The 24,666-nt window shown below is 41.5% G+C and overlaps 1 protein-coding gene across 3 annotated transcripts in view; it reads right to left on the reverse strand.

Annotated features, from left to right (window-relative positions):
• The window catches only part of LOC126457646 (cilia- and flagella-associated protein 300-like), a 152,963-nt gene that overhangs the window by 95,799 nt on the left and 32,498 nt on the right, over positions 1 to 24,666 (reverse strand). For 2 of the 3 annotated variants that reach the window (XM_050094120.1, XM_050094122.1), the window contains exon 3: positions 5,661 to 5,693. The exons of the other annotated variant lie outside the window; for it this stretch is intronic. In XM_050094120.1, coding sequence (XP_049950077.1) covers positions 5,661 to 5,693 — 33 coding nt within the window. The remainder of the gene's footprint in view (positions 1 to 5,660; positions 5,694 to 24,666) is intronic. 3 annotated transcript variants of the gene reach the window in all.

Consider the following 24,666-nt stretch of genomic DNA (forward strand, 5'->3'; position numbering starts at 1 on the left):
GGGTGGAAGGATACAGATGGCATGAATTGTGAAGCAGCCACTGAACTTAATCATGTTGTGCTCAGTTGTGCATTCTATCTCTGTACAGTCAACTGTGTTCTTGGCCATTTATGTGATGGCCATTCATTTGGTGGTCAAATGCTGTGCAAAAATAGCAGCAGAGCTGGTACATGACATGGCTGCTTTCACAGGTGACTTTGCCTCTGATGGAATGGGATAAGCCTGCAACAGGACAATGTCCCGGGTAGGTGAATCAGTCAGGTTTTGCATCTACGTCTTCAACAGTGTTATAACCTCTGTGGCTAGGAGTTAGGAGTGGGAATGGTATAGGGATGGAACAGGATGTTGTGTAGGTTGGTTGGATAGTGGAATACCACAGTAGTAGGGATATGTGCTACCTCGGACAGTATATTCTTCACTTCCGGGCTTCATGATAGATGGTCATAATTTCAGATTCTGTCAGTCCCTATCCCTCACAAACATAGTACTACAAAAACAAATCTTCTTGGCACAGGCACCTCTGCTAGATACTGTCACTGATCAATCATCTACCTAAACTACACCTCCCAAATTGGATGCCTTACCTTCCAACACCTGAAAGAGCACTCCAGGCACCATTTCCATAAATTATCAAACTTATTGAGATCATAATGCCACCTTGGGACACCACTACCTCCCAACAGCTATCCTAAGCCCTGAAAACCCTGTTGTCAACCCCTCACCCCTCATAACACTCAGCCTCAACTTTGTTTAACTTTTCCATTTACCACATCCTCTGAAACTCCCTCCTGAAACTAAATTTAGAACCTAAAAATTCCAAAAGCATTGTTATCAACATATCCACCACAAATATTTATCCTACAGGAGTATCAGTCCTAAGCAAAGGCTCTGCCTTCAACCCCACACTAAGCTCAACCATGCTGGACTCATCCAAGATCCCTATAGTGGAAAGACTTCCTTGCTACCAATACCTCCAACTAAAGCCAAACTAATCCTACCACTGAACCTGACCTGTCCCACTTCATGCACCTATCAAACTGTGACCTCATCCCCTCCCACCTAACCAATCTTGGTCACTTTTTAGGAATTCCTTACCTCTAACTTAGCCTCACCATTCTTCCACTGGTCCCTTCCCAAAAATACAAAATTCGCAACAGAAGAAAGAACAGCCATTTGTACCTTCCCTGCAGACAAACGTGCTGCCACAGTAATGATGAATCACAGTGACTTTCTGAAAGAAGGCTTCCCCAACTGTCTGAATCCTCCACCTACTAAGTCTGTCATAGTGACCCCATTCCAGAAGTGCAACATAACCTCCAGTTCTTACTCTAGTCCATAGGCCCATCCCAAGATCTCTCTCCTGAACCCATATTACTCCTCACCCCAATGATCTCCACATACCCACCTTCTAAATGCTTCCCAAAATCCACAAATTTAAAAATGCTGGACACCCCCATTGTAGGTAGTTACTGTGCATCCACTAAATGAATCTCTGCTCTTGTCACCCAACACTTCCAACTAATTACCCATAGCCTAGCCTCTCATACAAACCAATTCCTTCACCAACTCGTGACACTCACCACCCACTTACTTAATGGATCCATACTTATCACTGTTGATACCATCTCACTATTCTTCGGCATCTCTCACGTTCATCGCCTTGCTGCTGTCAAAGACTACCACTTCCAGCATTCTTTTGTCTCAAAACTCACTAACTCATTCCTTATACACCTTACCAACTACATCCTCATTCACGACTAATTCTCTTCAAGGGGAAAATGTACACTGGTGTCCAAAAATTGAAGCAACAAATAGAAATTCTGCAAGGTTGCTTTTATTTTCCAACAAAACTGTAGAAACAGGTGATAATATAACAGAAATAATGTAATGAATACAGAATACGAACAACTGCAACAGTCATAATGATAGACAAAAATGTTTATTTTTTCCAACTTAACGAATTTGCACACACATTCCAACAACTTGTTAATGTTCTCAGTATAGGGTGTGACCACCTCTGGCAGCAATACAGGCCTGACAACATTGAGGAATGCTGTGAATGAAGTTGTCAGTCTCAGGTTGAGGCAATAACACTCATTCTTCCAGCAGAGCTGATCACAACTCTTGAAGCGTGGTTGGTGGGCACTGACATGATGCAACCTATCTCCCTAGTGCATCCCAAACATGCTCTACAGGATCAAATTAGGAGAGTGAGTAGGCCACATGGTGTGTGCAATATCTTCCATTTCCAAGAAAACATTGACAACCCATAGTCTATGAGGTTGAGCATTATCGTCCATCAGTACGAAGTCTGGGTCCACAATGTCTTGAAACAACCACACAAAAGGTCCCACGATCTTGTCATGATACCTGACAGCAGTTAAACCTTCCCGATTCATCTATATAATTCCATGAAGAGCTGTTTGAGTGATCAATGTAATCCTTGCCCAAACCATCAGGAATCCTCCTCGATATCAGCCTTTTTCTACAATATTTGGGTCCCAAAATTATGTTCCACATTCCCTCCAATGCGAATGCATTGAGGATCACTCTTCAGACCAAATCAGGACTCATCAGTGAAAAGAACGTTGGCCTACTGTTCGACTGAGCAGGTGACTTGTTGACGACTTCACTACAGACGTTCCCTTCTGTGAAGATGCATCAGAAGTACACATACAGCAGGTCTCTGACAGTAAATGCCATTCTGCTGAAGCCTTCTGTTCACCTTCTGCATCGATACAGGCTTCCAGTACATGCTGCAAGGTCAGGTGCCAGTTGCCATGCAGCTCTAAGGCGGTACTGTTAAGCCCTTACAGCCAAATAATGGTATTCTCTCTCTGATGTCCAACATGATCAGCCTTGCCCTGGTCTTCAGTATACAGTTTCAGTCTCTATAAATTGTCACCACATTGGAGAAACAACAGAATGATTCACAATAAATCATCAGGTCACATCAGCGTGTGATTGTCCTGCTTCCATTCTTCCTATGGTCCTCCACTGCAGTGAGTCTGGTAGGCATCTTCTCTGTGCCATACTGCACTGTCTGTGATTGTGTACGTAGTGACTGTGGATGTGGGACTATCTGGCAAAGACTATACCATTTAATGGGTGCCCTGATGTCATTCTTGGAATGGTTGTCCATTGATGGGAATGCTATCTTCCATGCATTGCCATCTTCCATGCAGAACATGATCATAAGGACATCTGGTGACAGTTTGCATGATTATATCATGAATTAGACACAGGATGGGGAAACAGTGGTTTGTTGCTTTGATTTTGGACACCAGTGTATAAACAAATCTGTAGCACAGCCATGGGCACAGCACAGCACCCTCCATGTTGCTCTGTTTATGGGCCACCTAGAGAAAATCTTCCCAGCCTCCCAAAACCCCAAACCCTTATCTGGTTCATGTTTGTTGATAATACATTCATGATCTGACCAAGGACCAAGATGTCGTATCCTCATTCCTCCAAAACCTTCTCCTCCATCTGCTTGATTTGCTCTTTCTCAACCCAATGCGCCATCTTCCAGGACATTGATCTCCATCTCTCTGATGGCACAGTCCATAAGTCTATCAATATAAAATCCTACAACCACCAATAGTACCAGTACCAACTGTCATCCCTTCCACACAAAAAAACACTCCTATTTAACCTTGAAGACACAATCCCAGTGAATATATCCTCACACATAAAAAAACAACAACAAATTCAAGAGAATCTGCACGACTGCAGCATAACAGTCTAGAAAATTTTAATAAACACAATTTAGTATGATGTTCTTAATGGGGATACAACATCAGTGGTAAAATGTTTATCAGCATGTGTCACCTGTGTGCACTAGGGCCATCATTTTTTGTAGTTATATGAAATTTTTTTTATGAAATGCGGGAACAGTTTCATATGATCAGCACTAGCTGCCAGCTGGCTGTCTGATTAAAACCTGCAATGCAATATATGTAAGTACACTCCAAGAAAACTGTGAACAAATTATCAAAATGGGAGGGAAATTGGTAGATGTGACATACATGTACAGACAAACAACTGATTACAGTTTTTAAAAAATTACATGATTTATTCAAGAGAAAGAGCTTCACAAACTAACCAAGTCAATAATGCATTGGTCCATTTTTGGCCTATTGCAAACAGTTATTCAGCATGGCATTTATTGATAGAGTTGTTGGATATCCTGCTGAGGGATATTATGCCAAATTTTGCCCAATTAGTGCAACAGATCACCAAACTCCTGAGATGTTTGGAGGACCCTGCCCGTAATGCTCCAAATGTTCTCAAATGGGGAGACATCCAGTGACCTTGCTGGCCAAGGTAAGTTTTAGCAAGCACAAAAAGCAGTAGAAACTCTTGCCATTTGTAGGCAGACATTATCATGGTGAAATATAAGCCCAGAATAGCCATCCATGAAGATCAACCAAACGACCTGTAGAAGATCATCCACATACTGCTGTGTTGTAAGGATGCCATGGATAACAACCAAAGGCATTGTGCTAAGAAATGAAATGGCACCTCAGACCATCACTCCTGGTTGTTGGGCTGCATGGTGGGTGACAGTCAGATTGGTATCTCACCACTGTCTGAGTCATCTACAAATACATCTTCGGCATGGAATCTCACTGACTGGAGTAGAACTGTCTTCAGTGATGAGTTCATGAGTCCTGCTTCAAAGTGAACCCTGATGACTAGTGACAACGTGTCTGGAGACGCTCCAGACAGCAGTGGGATATCAACCCAATTGTCAACTGCCTTGCAGGCCGGTGTGACTGTGTGGTTCTAGGTGCTTCTGTTTGGAACCGCGAGACCGCTGCGGTCACAGGTTCGAATCCTGCCTCGGGCATGGATGTGTGTGATGTCCTTAGGTTAGTTAGGTTTAAGTAGTTCTAAGTTCTAGGGGACTGATGACCTCAGATGTTAAGTACCATGGTGCTCAGAGCCATTTGAACCATTTGTCAACTGCCATACTGTTCCATAACCAGGAGCAATGGTCTGTTGTGCCATTTCATTTCATAGCATGGCCCTTTTGGTTGTCATCCACAGCACCCTTACAGCACAGCTATACATCGACAATATTCTACTCCCCATCTTGTTGCCCTTCATGGCAAGCCTTCCTGGGCTTACATTTCAGCAAGACAATCCCTGCCCTCACTTGGCACGAGTTTCTATTGCTTGTTTTCATGCTTTCCAAACCTTATTTTGACCAGAAATATCATCAGATCTCTTCCAAATTGAGAATTATTGGGGAATTATGGGCAATGTCCTTCAACCATCTTAGGATTTTGATGATCTAATGCACCAATGGGGCAGAATTTGTCACAGTATCCCTCAGAAGGACATCCAACAAATCTATCAATCTATGTCAAGCCAAATAAGTGCTTGAATAAGGGCCAGAGATGGACCAATGTGTTACTGACTTGCTCAAATTGTGAAGCTCTTTCTCTTGAATAAATCATACATTTTTCTGAAATTGTAATCATTTGTTTGTGTGTACATGTACATCACATCTTCGGATTTCTGTCTCATTTCAATAATTCTTTCATGGTATATAATATTTTTATTTTTGTCTTTTACTGTACAAGAAAAAATTTAAACAGTGGACAGCCCAGGATGACGAAACACCAATATTGGAAGGACAGATTGTTACTCACCATACGGAGGAGGAGTTGACTTGCAGGCAGGCACTATAAAAAAAAATATTACAAATGTTTAGCTTGTGGATTAAGTGCTTCATAAAAAGAAAACACACAAACATTCAGACAGGCACAACTCACACTCACACATGGGAACTGTTGTTTCTGGATGTTAAGGCAGTCATTTGTGAATATGTGTCTACAACTAAATGGCTCCTATGTGTGGTGAGTAGCAATCTATCCTTTCCATATTGCTGAAAAAAGAATTTATTGTTTGACTATACTTTCAGTGATCAGCCAATCAGGTTAGTCACAGCTGTTAAGTGTCTACTAGTACTTGTCTGTCTTACAGCAAGAACAGAAATGATGTATGGACATAGTACTTTTTAGAGCAACATGTAAGATACAGGTTGTGCATAGCACTGAACACACTGACCGGACAACAGTAATACAGCATAAAGAATAGACCAAGCACTCATTTGGGATCACTTAAATAATGTTGTTTCTTTGGCGGCTCACCAGAGTATACCATGGTGCCAACCCTGGTGGCCTCTATAAGTGGATCTGTGAACTGTATGAAAGTGCGCTCCCTGAAATCACACATGACATGAGTGAAGATACACCACTTCTCCCCTCTAAGAGGTGGGAAAACCATATACAGATATGCATAAAGAACACCAGACATGGAAAAACGCATGGTACAGTAAAAAAGAACTGGCACCGAACAAGCACTAGTACCAAACAAGCACCAGTACCAAAATAGCACAGGTACTGTGAAAAAAGAAAAACATTGATCTCATAAGACACTGAGATTACAAGCCCCAGGAAACACCAATGATGGTGCTGATGTCCATTTTATCGCCTGATGACGGCAGCTGCTGCAGCATGCGTGGGCAGGCACAGGTGAGTAAGGGCGGAAGCGATGAGGGGGTGGATAGGTGCACCATCCCCTCTTTTGTGAAAGACTATAGGGGAAGACTGGGGATGGCATCTACATAGTGATGCCTTGTCGAGGTCAGCAGTCAGCACCAAAAGCATCAGCAGGGGCATTGGAGACGATGGCCGCAAAGGACACAATGATGGAGGTGATAGCAATGGCTGTGGCATAAGGTGCAGTGAGGGCTGCATTTGTGATGGCAACCAAAGAAGGAGGGGCAGAGGTAGAAACCCCAGACAGCAATCTGCCAAGCAGTGATCCCTTCTGCAGCACAAACCAGACTATCTGTGACACAGGAACAGCCATCAGCAGTGGCAGATATGGGAAGGCATTGGGCTTTCCAGAACAGGGCCTGCTGCATGTGGCTGCAGCTGGTCAAAGTGATGGGACATCTGCCCACCAGGAGCGTGCATGATGCACAGGCGCTAGCTCTGGCAATGGTTGGTGATGTCAGGAATCAAGTGCAGTGATGGCCGAAGCCACAAGCCCAGAGAAGTGCACCCAGCTGGAACTGTAGTGGAGGTGATGATGCAGCAGGTGAAGGAGGGTCCATGATTGGCATTCATGTAGCAGCTCTGCCAGGCTCTAGTCCCCTACTAGAGTGAAAGGGTACGAACTCAAAAAATTGACTAAAGCAGCTTCAGGGAAACTGCCCGACATATACTTCCAAAGAAACTGGGGGCTATTATCAGTATACACAGCAGAGGGGAGACCCTCAATGGCAAAAGTCTTAGACGGAACCAAAATACTGGTTACCACAGACATGGATGGACAATGTGTCACTTATGGGAACTGGGAACAGCCGTCCACAACAATGAGCCAATACTGGTTCAGGAAGGCTCCATGAAAATCGACATGTAGACACTCCAATGGGAGCTTCTGTGTTCTGTGCTAGCCAGGGGGAGAAAGACACCCGCAGGGCCGTCTTTTGCCAAATGCAGGGAGTGCAAGCAGCAATAAGCTGCATAACATCCCCATCTATGCCCAGCCAATACACACCCCAGTAGGCCAAAGCTTTGGTGTAAGAGGTCTCCCAGTGACTGACATGCAGAAGCTGCAGTACGTTACAGTGTAAGGAAGTAGCAGTCACAACTCAGGGAGTAGATGGCCTGGGGACATTTTTGGCCAATCATGCTACACAAAAGCAAGAACCCAACTAAGGACAGGATCTGCAGTAACAGCTGTAATACTAGTGATGGGAAAACCATCAAGCGCATTCTGGTTCTCAATATCTAAATAGAAACAAAGCAACTAATCCTACTGAACACTAGGTTCAGCCTGATTAGAAGGCAAGACAATGCATTGACACTAGTGTGTTGCACAGCGGCTGGTAGTGGATCTGATAATGGTAACGGGAGAGGAAGAGAGCCCACCACAGCAAACGATGCCTTGTCCAGCACAGAAGCCAAAGGATTAAAAAGAGCAACCAATGGCTTGTGATCCATGATTAAATGGAACTTAGAAGTGTACAAGAAGAAATGAAATTTCTTGAGGGTGAAAACAATCACTAAAGCCTCCTTTTCAACCTGAGAATACTTCTGCTGAGCGGGAGTTAAAGCCTTAGAAGTGTAAGCAATGGGTTGTTCAGACCAAAAGGCACATTTCTACATAAACGTGCATGCAGTGGCTGAGCAATTGTGGATGCACCTGGTAAAAACTTATGTTAGTATACCACATTACCTATAAATGCTTGAAGTTCCTTAATGTAGGTTGACCATGGCAAAGCTGCAATTGCATCAACATGGTGAAGTAATGGCTTGACACCTGTATGACAAACCTTAAAACCCAGGTTTTAAAAACTCAGTTGATGGTTGAAAAAATTGAGAATTGCTAAGATTGCACTTGAGACCCACAGACTGCAAACACAATGATCAAAGATTACTAAGGTGGTCTCCAGTGGAAATACACAAATGAATTATATTGTTGAGGTAAGTGATGCAGCCGGGTATAGAGGCTGTCAAGTGTTCCAAAAAATCACTGAAAAACTGCAGGTGCACTGGTGACGCAGAAAGGTTGATATTGGTATAGGCTGAAAGGTGCATTGTAATGAGAAGGCACCTAGTGGCCTCATCCAAGGGGAGCTGGAGGTACACTTCCAGCAAATAAATGTTGGAAGAGTAGTGGCCACAAGATAATTTTGTGAGCAATCATCAAGGTGGGGCAAAGGCTACATATCTATCAGAGACTGTGCATTAATCATGACACTGAAGTCACTGCAGAGGTGAAGTTTACCCATCAGCTTCTTAATGATGACCAGCTCATTCACTGGAAGAGATAGGCCGAGTGACATCAAATGATGTCAGATGGTCTAATTCAGTCTTGACAGTAGGGCAACATGCCAGACATCTCCCCCCCCCCCCTCCCACATACACAAAAAAAGGTCTTTTGTGGTTAGGGGCCTGAAAACTGGTAGTACAACTGAGCCCAGGGGAAAACAGAGATGAAAACTCTGAGCAGAGTGACTCCAGTTGCTGATATGAAACTTGATCTGACACTAAAGTTACTTCATCAGCCAAGGAGAAACCAAAAGTGATAGACACCTCTAATTCCAACAGGTCTGCTGTATGGGAATGACCCACTATAAGGAAGGGCAAACAACAGATTTGTAAGTTACAGAAGAAGAGAACTGACCAAGGATTGGAATCTGCTGTTTATTCCAGCTAACCAACTTCTGTAAAAGCTGTGTGAGATGAGGAGAGCCCAAATCCACATACATCTGTGCATTTAGTAAAGTACTTCAGCTCCTGTGGACACTCACATTTTTAGTGGTTTATGAAACACACGCAAGTCAATAAGCAATCTGTTGGGAGAAACAGTCATTGTAGAGATACAGTTTATGTCCAATGGTACTACTGTGTGCAAAACACACACTCATGCAATGTGCCCTTTCTTTGGACACTTGTAGCTCTATGCATGTTCATGTTGGATGAAGCAGTATGAGCAAGACAGGAGGAGGGCATGTGGCCACTGCCGTAATGCAGTGTACATGCTAATGGGTAATATGATAATATTTTTTGTTGTATTGTGCTTCCATCATTTTAACTTAGCCTCTTACACTGAGCTATTGGCACCACCATGGTATTGTTGAGAGAGAGATGCCAACTTTCTGCCACACACCCGCCATCACTTGAGGTATGCAAGAGACTCAGCGAGGTAGCAGCCACAACAGCGTCTTGCTCTTTTGCCTGCCAGCTTCATTATCCTCTGGATGTGTCAACCAGTCCTTCCTATAGAGGACAAAATGCTCTTTTCACACCATGTGCAGTTCACTCTGTGACCATAGCCAGTTATCATGAATATTGTATCCCTCAGTGGTAATTCGTAGGAATAAAACCCATTTTTCCCTGAATCCTGACATTTCTCATTTTAAGAGAAGGGAAAACACTCTGGATGCCCACCTCAGTTTCTGATACCTGCCTGACATTTACAGACTGGAGTCCAAGAGTGGGATCTTTCCCACCATTTGATCCAAATTGATATTTTTCTGCTGATCCTATGTTTTGGCAACCATAGCGATGCATAGAGATTTGATTCCATGGGCCACTTAGCTGTTCGCGCTAGAAGCACATTCGGGCATGACCGACAGTGTGTTAGGCAGTGATAGTCCAATCAACTACACGAGAGTACCATATAGCCATGTGCCACTACATTGCATCCATGCCGGGGCAAGGAGCAAACAGTAGAAGAGTAGTTGCAGACTGCACCACACTGTGCACTGCTGCTGGGTGCCGTAACCATGCAGCAGCTTCTCACAGCTTGCCACTGACACTCCAGCCTTCGCCACCCCTGATACCGATGCCAACACCACTGCCACCTCAGTGTATGTAAGTGTCACTGCAATACATTCTGCTAGTTAATAACTCCAGTGAACATCTGCTGACGGATATTTTCATCACCTAGAATAGAGCGAGATCTTTTTTTTGTATACATCTGTTCAGTTTAAACCCCAGTTTTGAAATTGTGCTGGATTTATGACCTTGCCAACGAGCAGAGAGGACCAAATTGGCTTTCAATGCTGCAGATGTGGCCCTGAATGAGCCTGATAACATTATTTTACTGCAACAGCAGATAAGCACCCTACCACTTGAAAAAATAGAGCTACAGGAACAGCTTAACATGATAAATCGTGAACGTGAAGCTAGAGCTGCTGAAAATGTGACAACTTCAAGCCCTTCAAGAGCCCCTAAAGTTTAAACAGAAAAGTTAGTGCCAGATATAGCCAGTCACTTCCAGCCATAACTTTTGTACCTTCTTTTGCTGGAAAGCCAAGCAAAAGTGTAACAACATTTTTGAAAAATGTCAGACACATTGGACAATATGCACATGGCCAGACCATTTATTGTTAAATTTCACCAAGCTGAAGCTTTTGGGTGATGCGCAAACTTTTGTTGAATCAGTAGATGCTTTGTGGAAAGCACTCACTTTTGAATTCTTGGCATAGGGGTTAGCAGAGCGTTACTCTGATAAGTAAAGGGTTAGCTATTGCCATGATTAGTTTCCACCCTTCGACAAAAAAAGCAGGGAGGCCTTTGAAGCATTAGCAGACAGAATTAGGGCAGTATCTTGTCACATGTACACCTTAGGAAGGGACAATACACATAATGAAGAGTTAATTGAAGAAGCTGAGGGGGGAACAATTGATGTATTCATATATGGAATCAATCTACATATAGGGAGAGGTACAGGGAGAGAGGTAAAGGTAGCCTCCCCTATCTCCTTGCATGAAGTAGTAAGACTTGCTCTATAACGCAAGGAAGTCTGAAGACCCGCCCAAGTGTGTGCCAACAAAGCATGACATGTGTTCATTAATGACACAAATTTCCAGAGATGCGGGAAGCCCAACCATATGGGCAAGCACTACTGGGCTATCTGTTGTAAGAAATGCCATACTGTCGGACATGAATAAGATCACTGTCAGCAAAATAAGTGGCTAAATTCCCTCAACAGGCAACAAAAGAAATAGTCAGTCAGACAGGAGTACTATTCCATTGGGAAACAAGTGTGGGGCAGGTTCTGACACCCACCATGAAATATATGAACCCAACAAAAAGGGAAGAGCCCACTGAGGTGGCATATTTAGTTTTAGAGGGGAAGGTCAGAGGGAAGAGTGTCAAAATTCTTGTGGATACTAGAGCTCAGGTTAGTGTTCTTTTTTTTCTAATAATGACAAGCATGTGTTAAAATCGCCATGGTACAATATAAGTGGACTTGGAGACAAGATAATCAGACCTGCTGGTACTTGTACAATAGACCTGCACACTGAAGGGAAAAAGTATGTCTTTGATATGGAAGTAGTGAGGAAATGCAGATGGAATTTTGATATCATCCTGGGAAACAATCTTCTAATGTGCTATCAGGCTTGATAGATTGTAGGTCACATGCTGTTTGGTTCAGCGACACAGACCACTGTCCAGACAGTGAGTGTGCGTCTCATTTGTGAGGAACCTGTGAAGGGAGGCCTACCTCACAAGCTTCAATGGAACCATGTAAATGCACATTGAAAACTATCATATCTGTAACAATCAGTGGTGGAACAAGAAAAGTTTCTGGATTTAAGTAAAAGACCAGGTACCACCAAGATCAGACTTTCTGGTCGAACCACTCATCAAGAACGATTTTCTCGACAGGCTGCAAATCCATGTTAAGAGAGGTCTAAGTAGACCCAAAGTAAAAGGGAACAGGTTTCAGTTACCTGTGTGTGTTGACAATTTTGGTCAATGGGAGAAAAAACCCACATGGCACATTACAAGCCAGTGGCAAAGAAGTTATGCAAATAGAAGTTTTGAACCAGAAACAGTGTCAAGACAAAAATATCTGCGAGGAAGATTTGTGCACTAGCCACCTTGATAAGAAATCAGTTGAAAGAGAAGTTGGCACATTTTCTAGAGACAGTGCAAAATCTTTTGTATCCAGTTTTAGAGAAATATGTGTGGTTATTCAAGGAAAGTTGATATTTGCTAGTAAGTGACCTCATACAACACGAAATTCCCACAGGAGATGCTAGACCAACTGTGCAGAAGCCATATCAGTTACCTCATCATTTACAATCAGTTGTTAAAGACATGATTCAGCAGAAATTGGCTGCAGTGACAATTCAACACTCTGCAAGCTGCAAGCCTGTGGACCAGTCCATTTTTAAAAAAAAAAAAAAAAAAAAAAAAAAAAAAAAAGAGGGGCACCATACTTGACACCTGCCACAGGTATCCTGGGTACCATCAGATACTAATTGCATCACAAGACAAACCTAAAACTGCTTCTGTGATCCCATCTTGACTTTATGAATTCTTATTGTGCTTTGCTTTTTGGTCTAAGAAATGCTCCTGCCATTTTTTTCAGTGATTTGCTGACTTCTTATTGAGAGGTTTAAAGCCTACTTGGCAAAAAAAATGGAAGAGCATGCTGAAAGATTAAGAATTACATTGCCGAGATTGCAAAGTGCACACTTGAGTTTAAAACTAGAGAAACGTTCTTTTGCACGGTCACAGGTTCAGTATCTGGGACACATCATTAGTACAAATGGAGTTAAGCCACATGAAGGCTAAATGAAGAAGTGGATAATTTTCCAACCCCAAGAAATGTTAAAGAGTTAAAATCTGTCCTAGCTTCAGCCAATTATTATAGGCATTTTGCACAGGATTATGCTACAACAGCAAAGCTATTAACAAAATTACTAAAGAAAGATGTATGTTTGAATGGACAGATGAGTGCAAAGTAACAATAAGGAAAATTAAAGAAACTTTGACTAGTTCATATTTACTAACATTCCAAAGTTTGAAAAACCTTTCATTCTTTTAATTGATGCATTATGGTATGGTGTCGGAGCTGTTTTAAGCCAGGAACATAATAGTGAGGAAACACCAACTGTTTACACCTCCACACAAATGAAGTCAGCAGAAATGACAGTGCTGTCAAGAAGGAGCTGCTAGCCTTCATGCTTAGAGTAAATTACTTTAAGTGTTACTTGTGTAGGTGTCAGTTCCCTGTGGTTACAGACCACACTGCTTTAGTATGGATGTTAAGTTCAAAAGGCCCCAGTAGTTGCTTGACAAGATAGACATTAAAATTATCAGGATATGATTACAAAGTTCGGCATAAGCCTGGCTGCTGGCACAGCAATGCAAACAGCCTAAGCAGAAAGTTTAGAGTTGCACAAACAGATGATGTTTCCACAGAAGAACTGAAAGACTCAGAAGAGAGAGATGTAGAATGCCACCAGCATGCATCACTCTCTGATTTTGTTACAGAAGACTGTATCACAAGACCCCATTGGGTAACAGAGTAGTAATACCTAAAGAATTGTAACAACAAGTAGCAGCACAGTGTCACAACAGTTTACAGGCCTGCTATAATGGGCGATGAGCCGTGAATGCAAGAATAGCCTCAGATTGGTTGAGAGGCCGCCAAACTGATGTTAGGAAGTATACACAAAATTGTCTGCCTTGTGCAAAAATGAGCTCCTTCACCAAAGACTAAAGTTCCTTTACAAAAGTTAACAGAAGTATTGAAACCATTTCAGATTGTGGTCTTTGATATTTTCAGCCCATTTCCACAAAGCATTGTCAGTTATCAATCACTTTTCAAGGTATCTAATTTTGATACCACTTGCAGATATGACTGCTGAAATTGTTGCTTTTGCCTTTGTCAATCTCTTGGTATTGCCGTTTGGAAGACCTGATGCAATACTCATTGACCAAGGCTCAAATTGTATGTTGGCACTGGTTGCACAAGTTTGCAAAATGTTATGAACCAAAAAATGGTGAACTATGCCCTTTCATCCTAAGGCCAATGAGTGCCTAGATTGAGTGGACAAAATTATTGTTCAAATGCTATCATATTATGTAGGAAATACCAAGTTATATTGGGACAGATACATCGGATTTGTCACTTCAGCTAACAATAGTCATATCCACGAAGCAACGGGATACTCGCCATATGAAGCAGTCTGTGGGAGATCCAGATTGACACTTTGCCACCCAGTGTCAATATCGGCAAAGTGAAAAGGCTGGTCTGCCATCTAAGAGCCATATGGAGCCAAGTTAAACACAGTAATTTCAAAGCCACACAAAAATAGCAAGAATGTAGCAACAAAGGCACTGTACTCCCTCAATACAAACCCAGTGATTTGGTATTGTTATGAAATTCCATGGTAAAAAAGGGACAAACTAAGAAGTTCACTCCTTGGTATGAGGGCCCCTTCTCTCTATCATGCATCACCACCACAGTGAATGCCAAAATTCATTTACCTGATTGTACTGCAAAGTATACTTCGATCGACTAAAGACGTATCATGGCTGAACTGTGCCACCTCAAGGAGCACCAACTTAAACACCTAAAGTCACACCAACTAGTAAAGCTGTCACCACAACAAAGCAGAAAAAGAAGAAAGATAGGGCATTACCAGCATGTCCTCACTGTGCTTTAAGAATCAAGCATCAATCCCTAGGCACTGAGGTCCATGGACTAAAGGAGAAAGATTTGCTGATAAGAATGTATCAAAATAGGACAAAAAAGATATGGATCATTTAACTATTTGTTTGTATCTGTAAAATGTATTACATGGAGAAAATTGAGTGCAACAGAGATGCATGCTGTTCAGAAAAAAAAAAAAAAAAAAAAAAATGAAAAGAGAGAGAGAGTGTGTGTGTGTCATGTTATAAGTCATGCTGTTAAGCATCAGCAGCTAGAGCAGAAAAATGAATCTTATATTTTTCTGCTCTAGCTACTGATGCCTAACAGCATGACTTATAACATGACACACACACACACTCTCTCTCTCTCTCTCTCTCTCTCTCCCTCTTCTTTTTTTTTTTTTTTTTTTCTTCTTCTTCTTTTTTGGTTGTGGCAAATTTCTGCCAGTTACAGGAAAATGTGAAAGTGTGAGCAAGTCTGTGATACAGCAGTCACAAATTACATAAGATGCACTATGTGCAGTCTGTTTGTAAACACAGAGCAATAAGTGGTTATGTAATCACTAAGGTCAAGGTTCACACAGAGTGCATCCCAGGGTGCGCCAGAGAGCTACAACACCAAGAAGAATTGCTTCTCGGCTTTTGGCAAGATCAGTGTGTAGATTTTTTTATATATTTTTTATTTTTTTTTAGGGATAGGGTAAAAGGAAGACTTTATTTAATTTCTGTGATAGTGTGTGAGATCACCTACAATCTTTATTTCCTTACAGTTGTCAACACCTTTGACCCATACTGACATGGATCCAGATTCATTTATTTTATGATGATTCCTGGTCCTGATAACCAAAGGCATGGTGGACATGTAATACGATTTACCCATGTCTCTGTTGTACAACTCACGGGTCTGAAATGTCCGATAGACAATGATGTCATGACCGATAAATGATTCGAGACCTGGTACTTTTTCTACTTTCGGTCCATGTACTAGAGCAATGATAACCCAGCCATTACCATGCTGTGCAGAATCATTGTTAGTAAGCGTAAAATTCAGAACACCACCACAGAACACTGACGGGCCATGCAAAATAACCTGTATGCCTACATATTTCTCGGTATTAATTACAATATTATCGATGGCTTATACACAGTAAGGCAGGTATGCCTTCTCCTCCTATAATAACATGGCATCTTCTGTGTGAGCAGTCAAATGCTGTTATCTGTGCACAAAGACTGACACCTTCTTACCAAAATCATTACTTATATAGGCAAAACTGTTGCATCCTTGAGCCCCAGTTATCGATTGGTAAATTTTCTACGTCCAGAGTTGGATGGTTATCCAATATGAGTGGTTATCAGGACCAGGAATCATCATGAAATAAATGATTCTGAATCTATGTCAGTATGGGTCAAAGGTGTTGACAAATGTAACAGTCACAAATTACATAAGTTAGACACTGCCGACCACTTAGACTTGGTCATGAACAAAAAAACTGAAGAGAGTAAGTGTTATGAATCAACAGTAACAAATTGCTTGAATTTAAGTAATGCAAGTCCAGGGAGACAAAAGACCTCCACAAAGCTTATAGAAAACTGAGTCAGTTTGCATAATGTTGCTACAAGTGAAATAGATGCTAAATGGAGTAAAAGGCTTAACAGTGATCCATTTGTCAGAAACACATGTGGTCATAACCCAATGTAAGTGTTACATACACATGAAGAACACAAGTTATGCTCCACTTGACAGTCAGTCAGAAACTCCTTCTTGTGCTACAATTTGAACACCTAGAAAATTGCCATCTCACTTGGTGTTATTAGTACCAATGGATAGCTGAGATACGTAAATCTTGCATTTGCAAGCAATAACTGTTACCAGTACACAACTGTTTTATTTCTTCCTACAATGCTTCACATGTAGTGTGTGAACTGTGTGCTCTTCACAGTTCAATTCCTCTGCCTCTTAATGTCGCTTGCAGTGTTAGTTTCAATTCCTGCCACGTGCCATCTTTTGTTGACTAGCGATCCCAAGGGAGCACTGTGTGCTCTGCGTGAAGCAGTTCCTCATCGCACACGCAGCTGGTGGTGAGCGCGAAGGCCGGAGTGGTGAATGGGCCTCAGTAGTGTGACGGTTGTCAACGCTATGTCTAGTGTGGATGTGGCCTCGATAAGGTTACTGGCTTTGGGTCTGAATAGAGGTGTCTGATTCAAGATGTTATTGAAATTTTATCACTTCTGTGTCCTCTATTTTGCCGGTGTGGAAGCAAGACTGTGTCTCGGTACCAGTAGCTATTCATCAGTTTGTGCATCAACCAAAGTAAGACCTACCAAGCAAGACTGTGTACCGGTACCAGTAGCTATTCATTGGAAAGTGTATCAATCAAAGTAAGACCCATCATACATCTTTGTTCAGCAGTGGTTGACATTCACATTCTGCTAAAACAGTGATCCAGTAACATGGCCATATCGCCGAAGTTATTCGTCGTGGCTAGCGTTGACTGTTCCTATCAGGCACTTTAGTATTCTCTTCTATTTCTTCTGCTGTATGCTGTTGGGCTCATTTCAGAGTTAATATTCAGCCCAATGGAAATGGATTATTGTTGTCTTGTGGTTGAGTCCTGGGTTTGTTTGAATTGATAAACAGCACGTCCCATACGACTCACAACACACATCAAGCAACCAAGATAAATGTGACATAAATTTGCATTTGTGTAATTTGTTTATCCTGTTTTCTATGAGATTTTAGTTAATTAGTTAAATAACTATTTTATACTTTAAATTATGTAAAACTCGCACCGCCCGTGGAATGAGGTTTTGACATGCGAGGGTATATATTTTTTTTTTTTTTTGGTTCTGGTCAATTAATGAGTTTAGTACTTTGTAGAGGTCAATCTTACCCTTTCTTTACCTGCCTCAGCTTTAGGGAGGGGTTTAATTCCTCAAGCCAGCTTTAGGCCAGCACTGGTCCAGTGTGGTTCTATCTCTCAACAAGCATTTCAAGATGCTTCATCAGTAATGATTTATAATGCCACGAGCAAATTCCTATGCTACTTTCACAGAGTGTAATACAAATGTAACATGTTACCCACTGCCGTTACTTTTGAAGTCAGCCAATTTATTTACATGAAAATGAAACAGTTCATTAAAACAGCTACCTTCTATACAGCACTTAAAGCTTATAAGAGTTGAGTTAGAATCATACTTTCAAACAAAACCCTTACTATTATTCTACACTCAGATTTTGTGCACTGAAGCAGCAATTCAATCCCATTTAGGTTCAATATTGTTGATTATTATCTGGTAGAAAGGAAAACTTATTATAAAACAGGAAACTAATAAAGATAAGCTTACTTTCATCAGCTTAGAGGCAACAGGGTCAAAAGCATGTCACTGAAGATTTCTGCACCATAGTATCATTACTGATTGCCTGGTAAATGTCTTTCCATCCTCCTGATACGAAATATTAATGAAGTTACAATTAGAAAAGCTTAGCCACAACAGTGACTGACACCACATTCTTGCATGCTTGCAAAAGTTTGAATGTGCATCAGTTTCCCCACCACTTCTCTAGCTCTGACATCAAACAGCCATCCATGTGCCAAACACCCACTGTATCCCAACTTAGCATAGAACTATTAAAACATAAAGTTAAAATGTTAAATCCATTATCACATAAATGGTTATGCACTTGACTCATGGCTTAAATACGTCCAATGTTAGACTGCTCAGAGCTCACCAGAAACCATTCTGCACAATCTACCATACCAATCATAGCATGCAAACTATTACTAATAGTTTTAAGTAGATAAAGGAAAATATTTCTAGTTTCTCATGCAACGTGACTCCATTATGTGATTGAATAATCAGGACAATAACTGACATAGTTTTGAGTAAACCCAAGTATACCAGCCACATTAAGAATTTCAGTTAACTCTTCCTGGAAGATTTGGCTGTCCTATCTCTCACTGTAGCAGGAGCGATTAATGGAGATCCATATTTGCCAAAGGCCCACTAGAATATGGATTTTCGAGGAAAGTCTTGCTCCATGAGAGCTCTCTCTCTATAATACACCAACATAGCCCAATCCTGCCTGAGTTAACTTACTCCTAGCAGAGATCTCAAACTAAGCAGAAATCGGACATTAAGATACAAATACCAAGAAGTTTTCCCATTACAATATATATTTTCATGGAAATCCTCTCTCTCTAATACACCAGTGTAACCAAATCCTACCCAAGTTAACTTACTCCTAGCAGAGACCTTAAACTAAGCAGAAATCGGACATTAGGATACAAATACTGCAAAGTTCTATTCAACATATGATGTAAGTAACACCCATTATTGATCACGTTCAGTGAAACTTCACTCAAATTAGGGTGAGAACTGCCACTTATTTTGTAGCTGCAATCATATCATGAGAACCTGAGCATCTAAAAGTGACTATGTGTACTAGCTTATCAATCTGCAGCAATTCCAGCTATATCCTTATGTTACAAAACATAATTGAAGTAAAGTATGTGCTTTGCATATGTAATGATAACAGAAATCTATCAAGCATTACAAATCATTATTGATTCTGCCACTGCACTAATGAGCCAGATACATTTTCCAATGTTTTTCAACAGCATGAATATTGTTTGTCATAAAGGCACCACACGCTCCAAAGGTTTGGTTGCTGCTGATGTGACAGCAGATCCTGCTGACTAGAGTACATACCACTGTGTCAAGCCACAGCAACTGCACTGAGACTTGCTTAGCTACAGCATCTATCACCTTTACAAAATGCAGTTAAAAAACTCTGGAATAGAGCCACAATCTCCCCTTTGCACATCAAAATGGCTTATTGATTTTACCAAACACAGTTTTCATGTCCTCACAAAATACGTATTAAAAAAAGATATATGCTTCAAGCTACTTTCTATAATTTACCACGGTGACTTGCAGATTTTAGACTTCAAGGTAGGTTCATCACTGGGAAATCAACTGCGAATGTCTGCAAGAATCTCCAATGCAAAGCAACAGTTCTTAGGATATTGCAGGTAGGTTGAGTAAATCACTGCAAAGGCCATCAATGATGACCTACAGTGACAAAGAGTACAGGCACAAAGATACAAAACATTTAATGACACAATGTCATCAATGATTATGTCACCTCAGTATTAAGGCCTTTGAGACAGTAAAAAATTGCTAAAAAGATCATGTTTTAGTAACAACTAGAAGTAATATTTGAATTTATGGTGCACCATAAGGTGTAGGGAGAACCGTTAGGTGCTCATTGCCCAATACTTTCACGTGAAAGATATCAATCTATAACCAGAAGTACATGACAACATAAACAACAAGGGAAAAGTTATCACAACAGCCCCTACTCCAGCTACTAACAAATGTATGAAAAATGTTTAGTGTGTTTTGCATAACTTTGTATTTGATTAGGTATTTATGTGTTTTATCTGACAGTTTACCCCCTCTCTCTGGGCTTACCTGCCCACTTTGAAGTGTATTTTTATTTTATTATGTCATGTATAAAAATGTTCAATGCAGTTAAGAGGATGCTCAGACTGAGCTATTGGGAAATAGCAGATATAGATACTCCATATTATTGCAACTTTGTTCATTTGAAAACAGCAGTTGAGGGAAACATACCAATTTTAAGGATATACCTCCTTATCTAAATACTGTAAATAATTACATGCTCTCATTGAGAGATGTGCATGTAGTGCACTTTACACAACAAATACTTTTCATGCTGGATGCAACACAGTATGTGCACCATGATGCCTGTTACTTCTGTAGTTTAGATACAGTAGCAATCCCCAGTACAGTGGGAGATAGGAAAAGATTAGCCCATGAGCACTGGTAGTAGTTACCTACATTAACATACATTCAGAATCATTGTCACTAACAGTGATGCCACAAGCTCTATTGCATATTCCAATGTAAGACACACCAACTTGCAAAAAACTCGCTTAGTGTCCATGTCACTACACCCATAGGCAAATAGAAATGCTGAAACGCTTAATCTATTAATTGATGCAAGACTGCGCACTTGTTGATTTCTGCAGTGGACTGAGTGAGCATGGACTGATTCTGCTGACACAGTTATTTACATTACTAATGGAACATGGTGCATGTGCATCCACTCTGCTGGAATTGCCAGTGGGCACCTATGACCACATGCACTGCAATTAATGTTTTGACCCTCCTGCTTTCATCACTTACCCTATTGCCATGTTGTCAGCTCTATTCTGTATTTCTTTCTTCTGTCAATGAGGAGCTTGCTGGATTAATTGGTACTAAACCCTCTGACAGTACCAGGAACATCACATTCTTTTCCAGCCACATTATGCCAAGGTATTGCTCCTCTCTTGTGGCAGTGACCCATCTGACTTTCTCAGGTTTTTCCATAAGGCATCAACAGTGCCCTAATTATTTATCCAAGTATATCACTTACATATCAGAAAATACAGCCTTACAAAGATTCGAATGCTTCACACTTTGGTAAGTCATGCCTAATGTTAAGGGATATAAATTCAATTTTGCTGTGTGTCAGTTGTTTTGAACTGTTTTCATTCATCACTCCATTTTCCTACTGCACACACTGTCAATCGAGTGGGCATTTCAAGCATTATCCCAATCGAGTGGCCATTTCAAGGATTACCTCTGTACCTGGAGCTCTAATGGTCATTGGCATCATTGTATGGATTCAGTATAAATATTGCTACTGCAAATCCATGAACCACCACCACAGGTTGCTCCAGGTCCCCAGCCAGACGGTGAATACTGTAGGTAATGTCTGATGAGTCATACCACTTTACAGGCACAGCCCTACCAACAGGTTAAGCTACAGTGCTTTGTATAACTGTGTGCTGAACTTCTACACAAAATTTATTAAAAGCAATTTTATGGGAAAGTAGTTTTGAGATGCCAGGAGTAAAAACAAACTAATGATTTGTAATCAAAATGTTTGGCACCTGGTTTGATCAATTGCCAATTATGCCTGTTACAGGCTCATTGTGTATTCGTATCCATCTCTTGTTGATACTTTACCCCATTTATTGTAAGTCACTTGAGACCCCAATAATGGGATTTCCACCTGCAGTCACTGGTACTTGACATGCTCTCATTTGGTTAGCCAGCCCTCTAGTCATCTTGACTCTAGGTCCTTATTATGGTGCCTGGGTGACCATGCTGTTCAGCTCAGCTGCAGCCTAGCCAGTCATCGCCATTTTGCCCACACTGTCTTGGCTCCATACTTGCAGTCAGCTACCAGCTACTGCACCAACACAGATGGCTTTGCAAAGTGTGTAACAATACCTTAACTATACTCATGTCCAAAATTAAAGGAACAAACAGAAGTTTTACGACGTTGCTTTTATTTTCCAAAAAAACAATATAAGCAGGTGATAGTAGAGTAGAAACAATGTAAAGAATACAGAATGTAACAACTGCAACATGCATAACGATAGACAAAAATGTTCTTCATTTTTTCCAACTTAAAGGATTTGCATACACATTCTGACAACTGGTTAATGTGCTCAGTATGGGGTGTGACCACCTCTGACAGCAATACAGGCCTGACAATGATGGGACATGCTGTGAATTATGTCATCAGTCTCATGTTGAGGCAATGACACCCATTCTTCCTGCACAGTTGCTTGCAGTCTTGGAGAGTTATTGGTGGACGTTGAAATGTTGTAAGCTGTCTCCCTAGTGCATGCCGAACATGCTCTATGGAATTCAAATTGGGAGAGAGAGCAGGCCATGCCATGTGTGAAATATTTTTCATTTCCAAGAAAACATCAGCCAACTGTGCTCTATGGCCCACAGTACCTCACAACAGCTGCAAATGAGGTCCCAAGATCTCATCATAATACCTCACAGCAGTTAAACATTGCCGATTCTCCATAACATTTCATGAAAAGGGGTTCAAGTGGTCAAGTAATCCCTGCCCACATTGTTAGCGATCCTCCTCGATATTGGTCTCTTTCCACAATGTTTGGGTCCCAAGCTCATGATCCACATTCCCTCCAGATGCAAATCCCTTGAGTACCACTCTCCAGATTAAATCAGGACTCATCTGTGAAAACAACATTGTCCAACTGTTCGGCTGCCCAGGTGGCATGTTGATGATTCCACTCCAAACGTTCCCTTCTCTGAAGACGCATCAGAGGTAAACATACAGCAGGTCTCCTACAGTAAAGGCCACTCTGCCAAAGTCTTCTGCACACCTTTTGCCTTGATACAACATGTCCAGTGGATGCTGCAAGTTCACACGCCATTTGCCATGCAGTACTAAGGGGATACTGTTATGCTCTTACAGCTAAATAACTGCCTCCTCTTCTGAAATCACACATGGTTGGCTCTACCCTAGTGTTTGGGATGCAGTTTTGGTCCATATACACTGTCGCCCCATCCGAGAAACAACAGAACGATTCACACTAATTGAGAAACAACAGAACGATTCACACTAAGCCATTGGTCCACATCAGTTTGTGACTGTCCTGCTTCCTACCTTTCTCTGGCCCTCCACCACAGATAGTCTGGTAAGCATCTTCTCTGTACCATACTGCACTGTCTGTGAATGTGTATACAGTGATTGTGGATGTGGAGCTAATTGGCATACACTACATCGTTTCGTAAGTGCCTTGACGTCACTGTTGGCATGGTTGTCTATTGACTGGAATGCCATCTTTTGTGCAGAACATGATTGAATGGACATGTGGGTGTCAGTTAGTATGATTATATCATGAGTTAGGCACAGGATGGGGAAACAGCAGTTCGTTGCTTTAATTTTGGACACCATTGTATATCAACAGAGACTTCCAATTATGAATGACTCAAGTGGCACAAATGGACAATGATAAAAGAAAAACAGTAAATTTCAGTCACCTTCCATGTATATCAGAAGAAAAATCTTCATTTTGAATTGGTCACTAAGGGTGATTCGCATGTAAGCCATTGTAACAATCATGGAAGGTGGTAGGAATTGTAAATGTTAATGGGTAATAATGGTAAAAATGTTTATTGTAATCTGCTTCCATCATTTTAACTTAGCCTCTGGTAGTGGCATGAACAGTTATGTAAACTACTCTGCAGTACTTGTGGCCGGCTCCCTCTCTATTGCGCTGAGCTAGGGACACCACCACGGTATTGCTGAGTGAGAGATGCCAACTTTCTGCCACAAACTCACCAATGGGAGATCCAGGTGCCATTATATGAGATACGCAAGAGGTCTGACAAGGTAATGATTCAACAGCGGGTCACTCTCTTGCCTGTCAGCTTCCTTACCCGTTGTATGTGTCCAGCAGTCCTTCCTATTGAGGGTGGTGTGCTCTTTCCACACCATGTGCAGTTCACTCTGTGACCATAGCCAGCTTTTGTGAATATTGTGCAAGTTAGTAGTAATTCTTGGGAACAAAAACAATTTTTCCCTGAATCCTGGCATTTATCATTTTACATGGAGAAAAAACCTTCCGGATGACCACCCAAGTTCCTGATATTATCGTGAATGTACACCAGCCCCTTGCTGCTGTGGCTGTTATCGATGCTGCCCCATGCAATGCTGAGTTGAAGGTTGTACTGCTACAATGGCTTCCCCATCATCCTGAACGCTTGCAGTGTGCCTAACAGGGGTTGACTCAGCAACTTCCGATACTCTCCACCCATACAGCAATCTGATCACCTG

This window comes from Schistocerca serialis, chromosome 2 (assembly GCF_023864345.2).
Source record: "Schistocerca serialis cubense isolate TAMUIC-IGC-003099 chromosome 2, iqSchSeri2.2, whole genome shotgun sequence".
In the NCBI taxonomy this organism is placed as follows: domain Eukaryota; kingdom Metazoa; phylum Arthropoda; class Insecta; order Orthoptera; family Acrididae; genus Schistocerca; species Schistocerca serialis.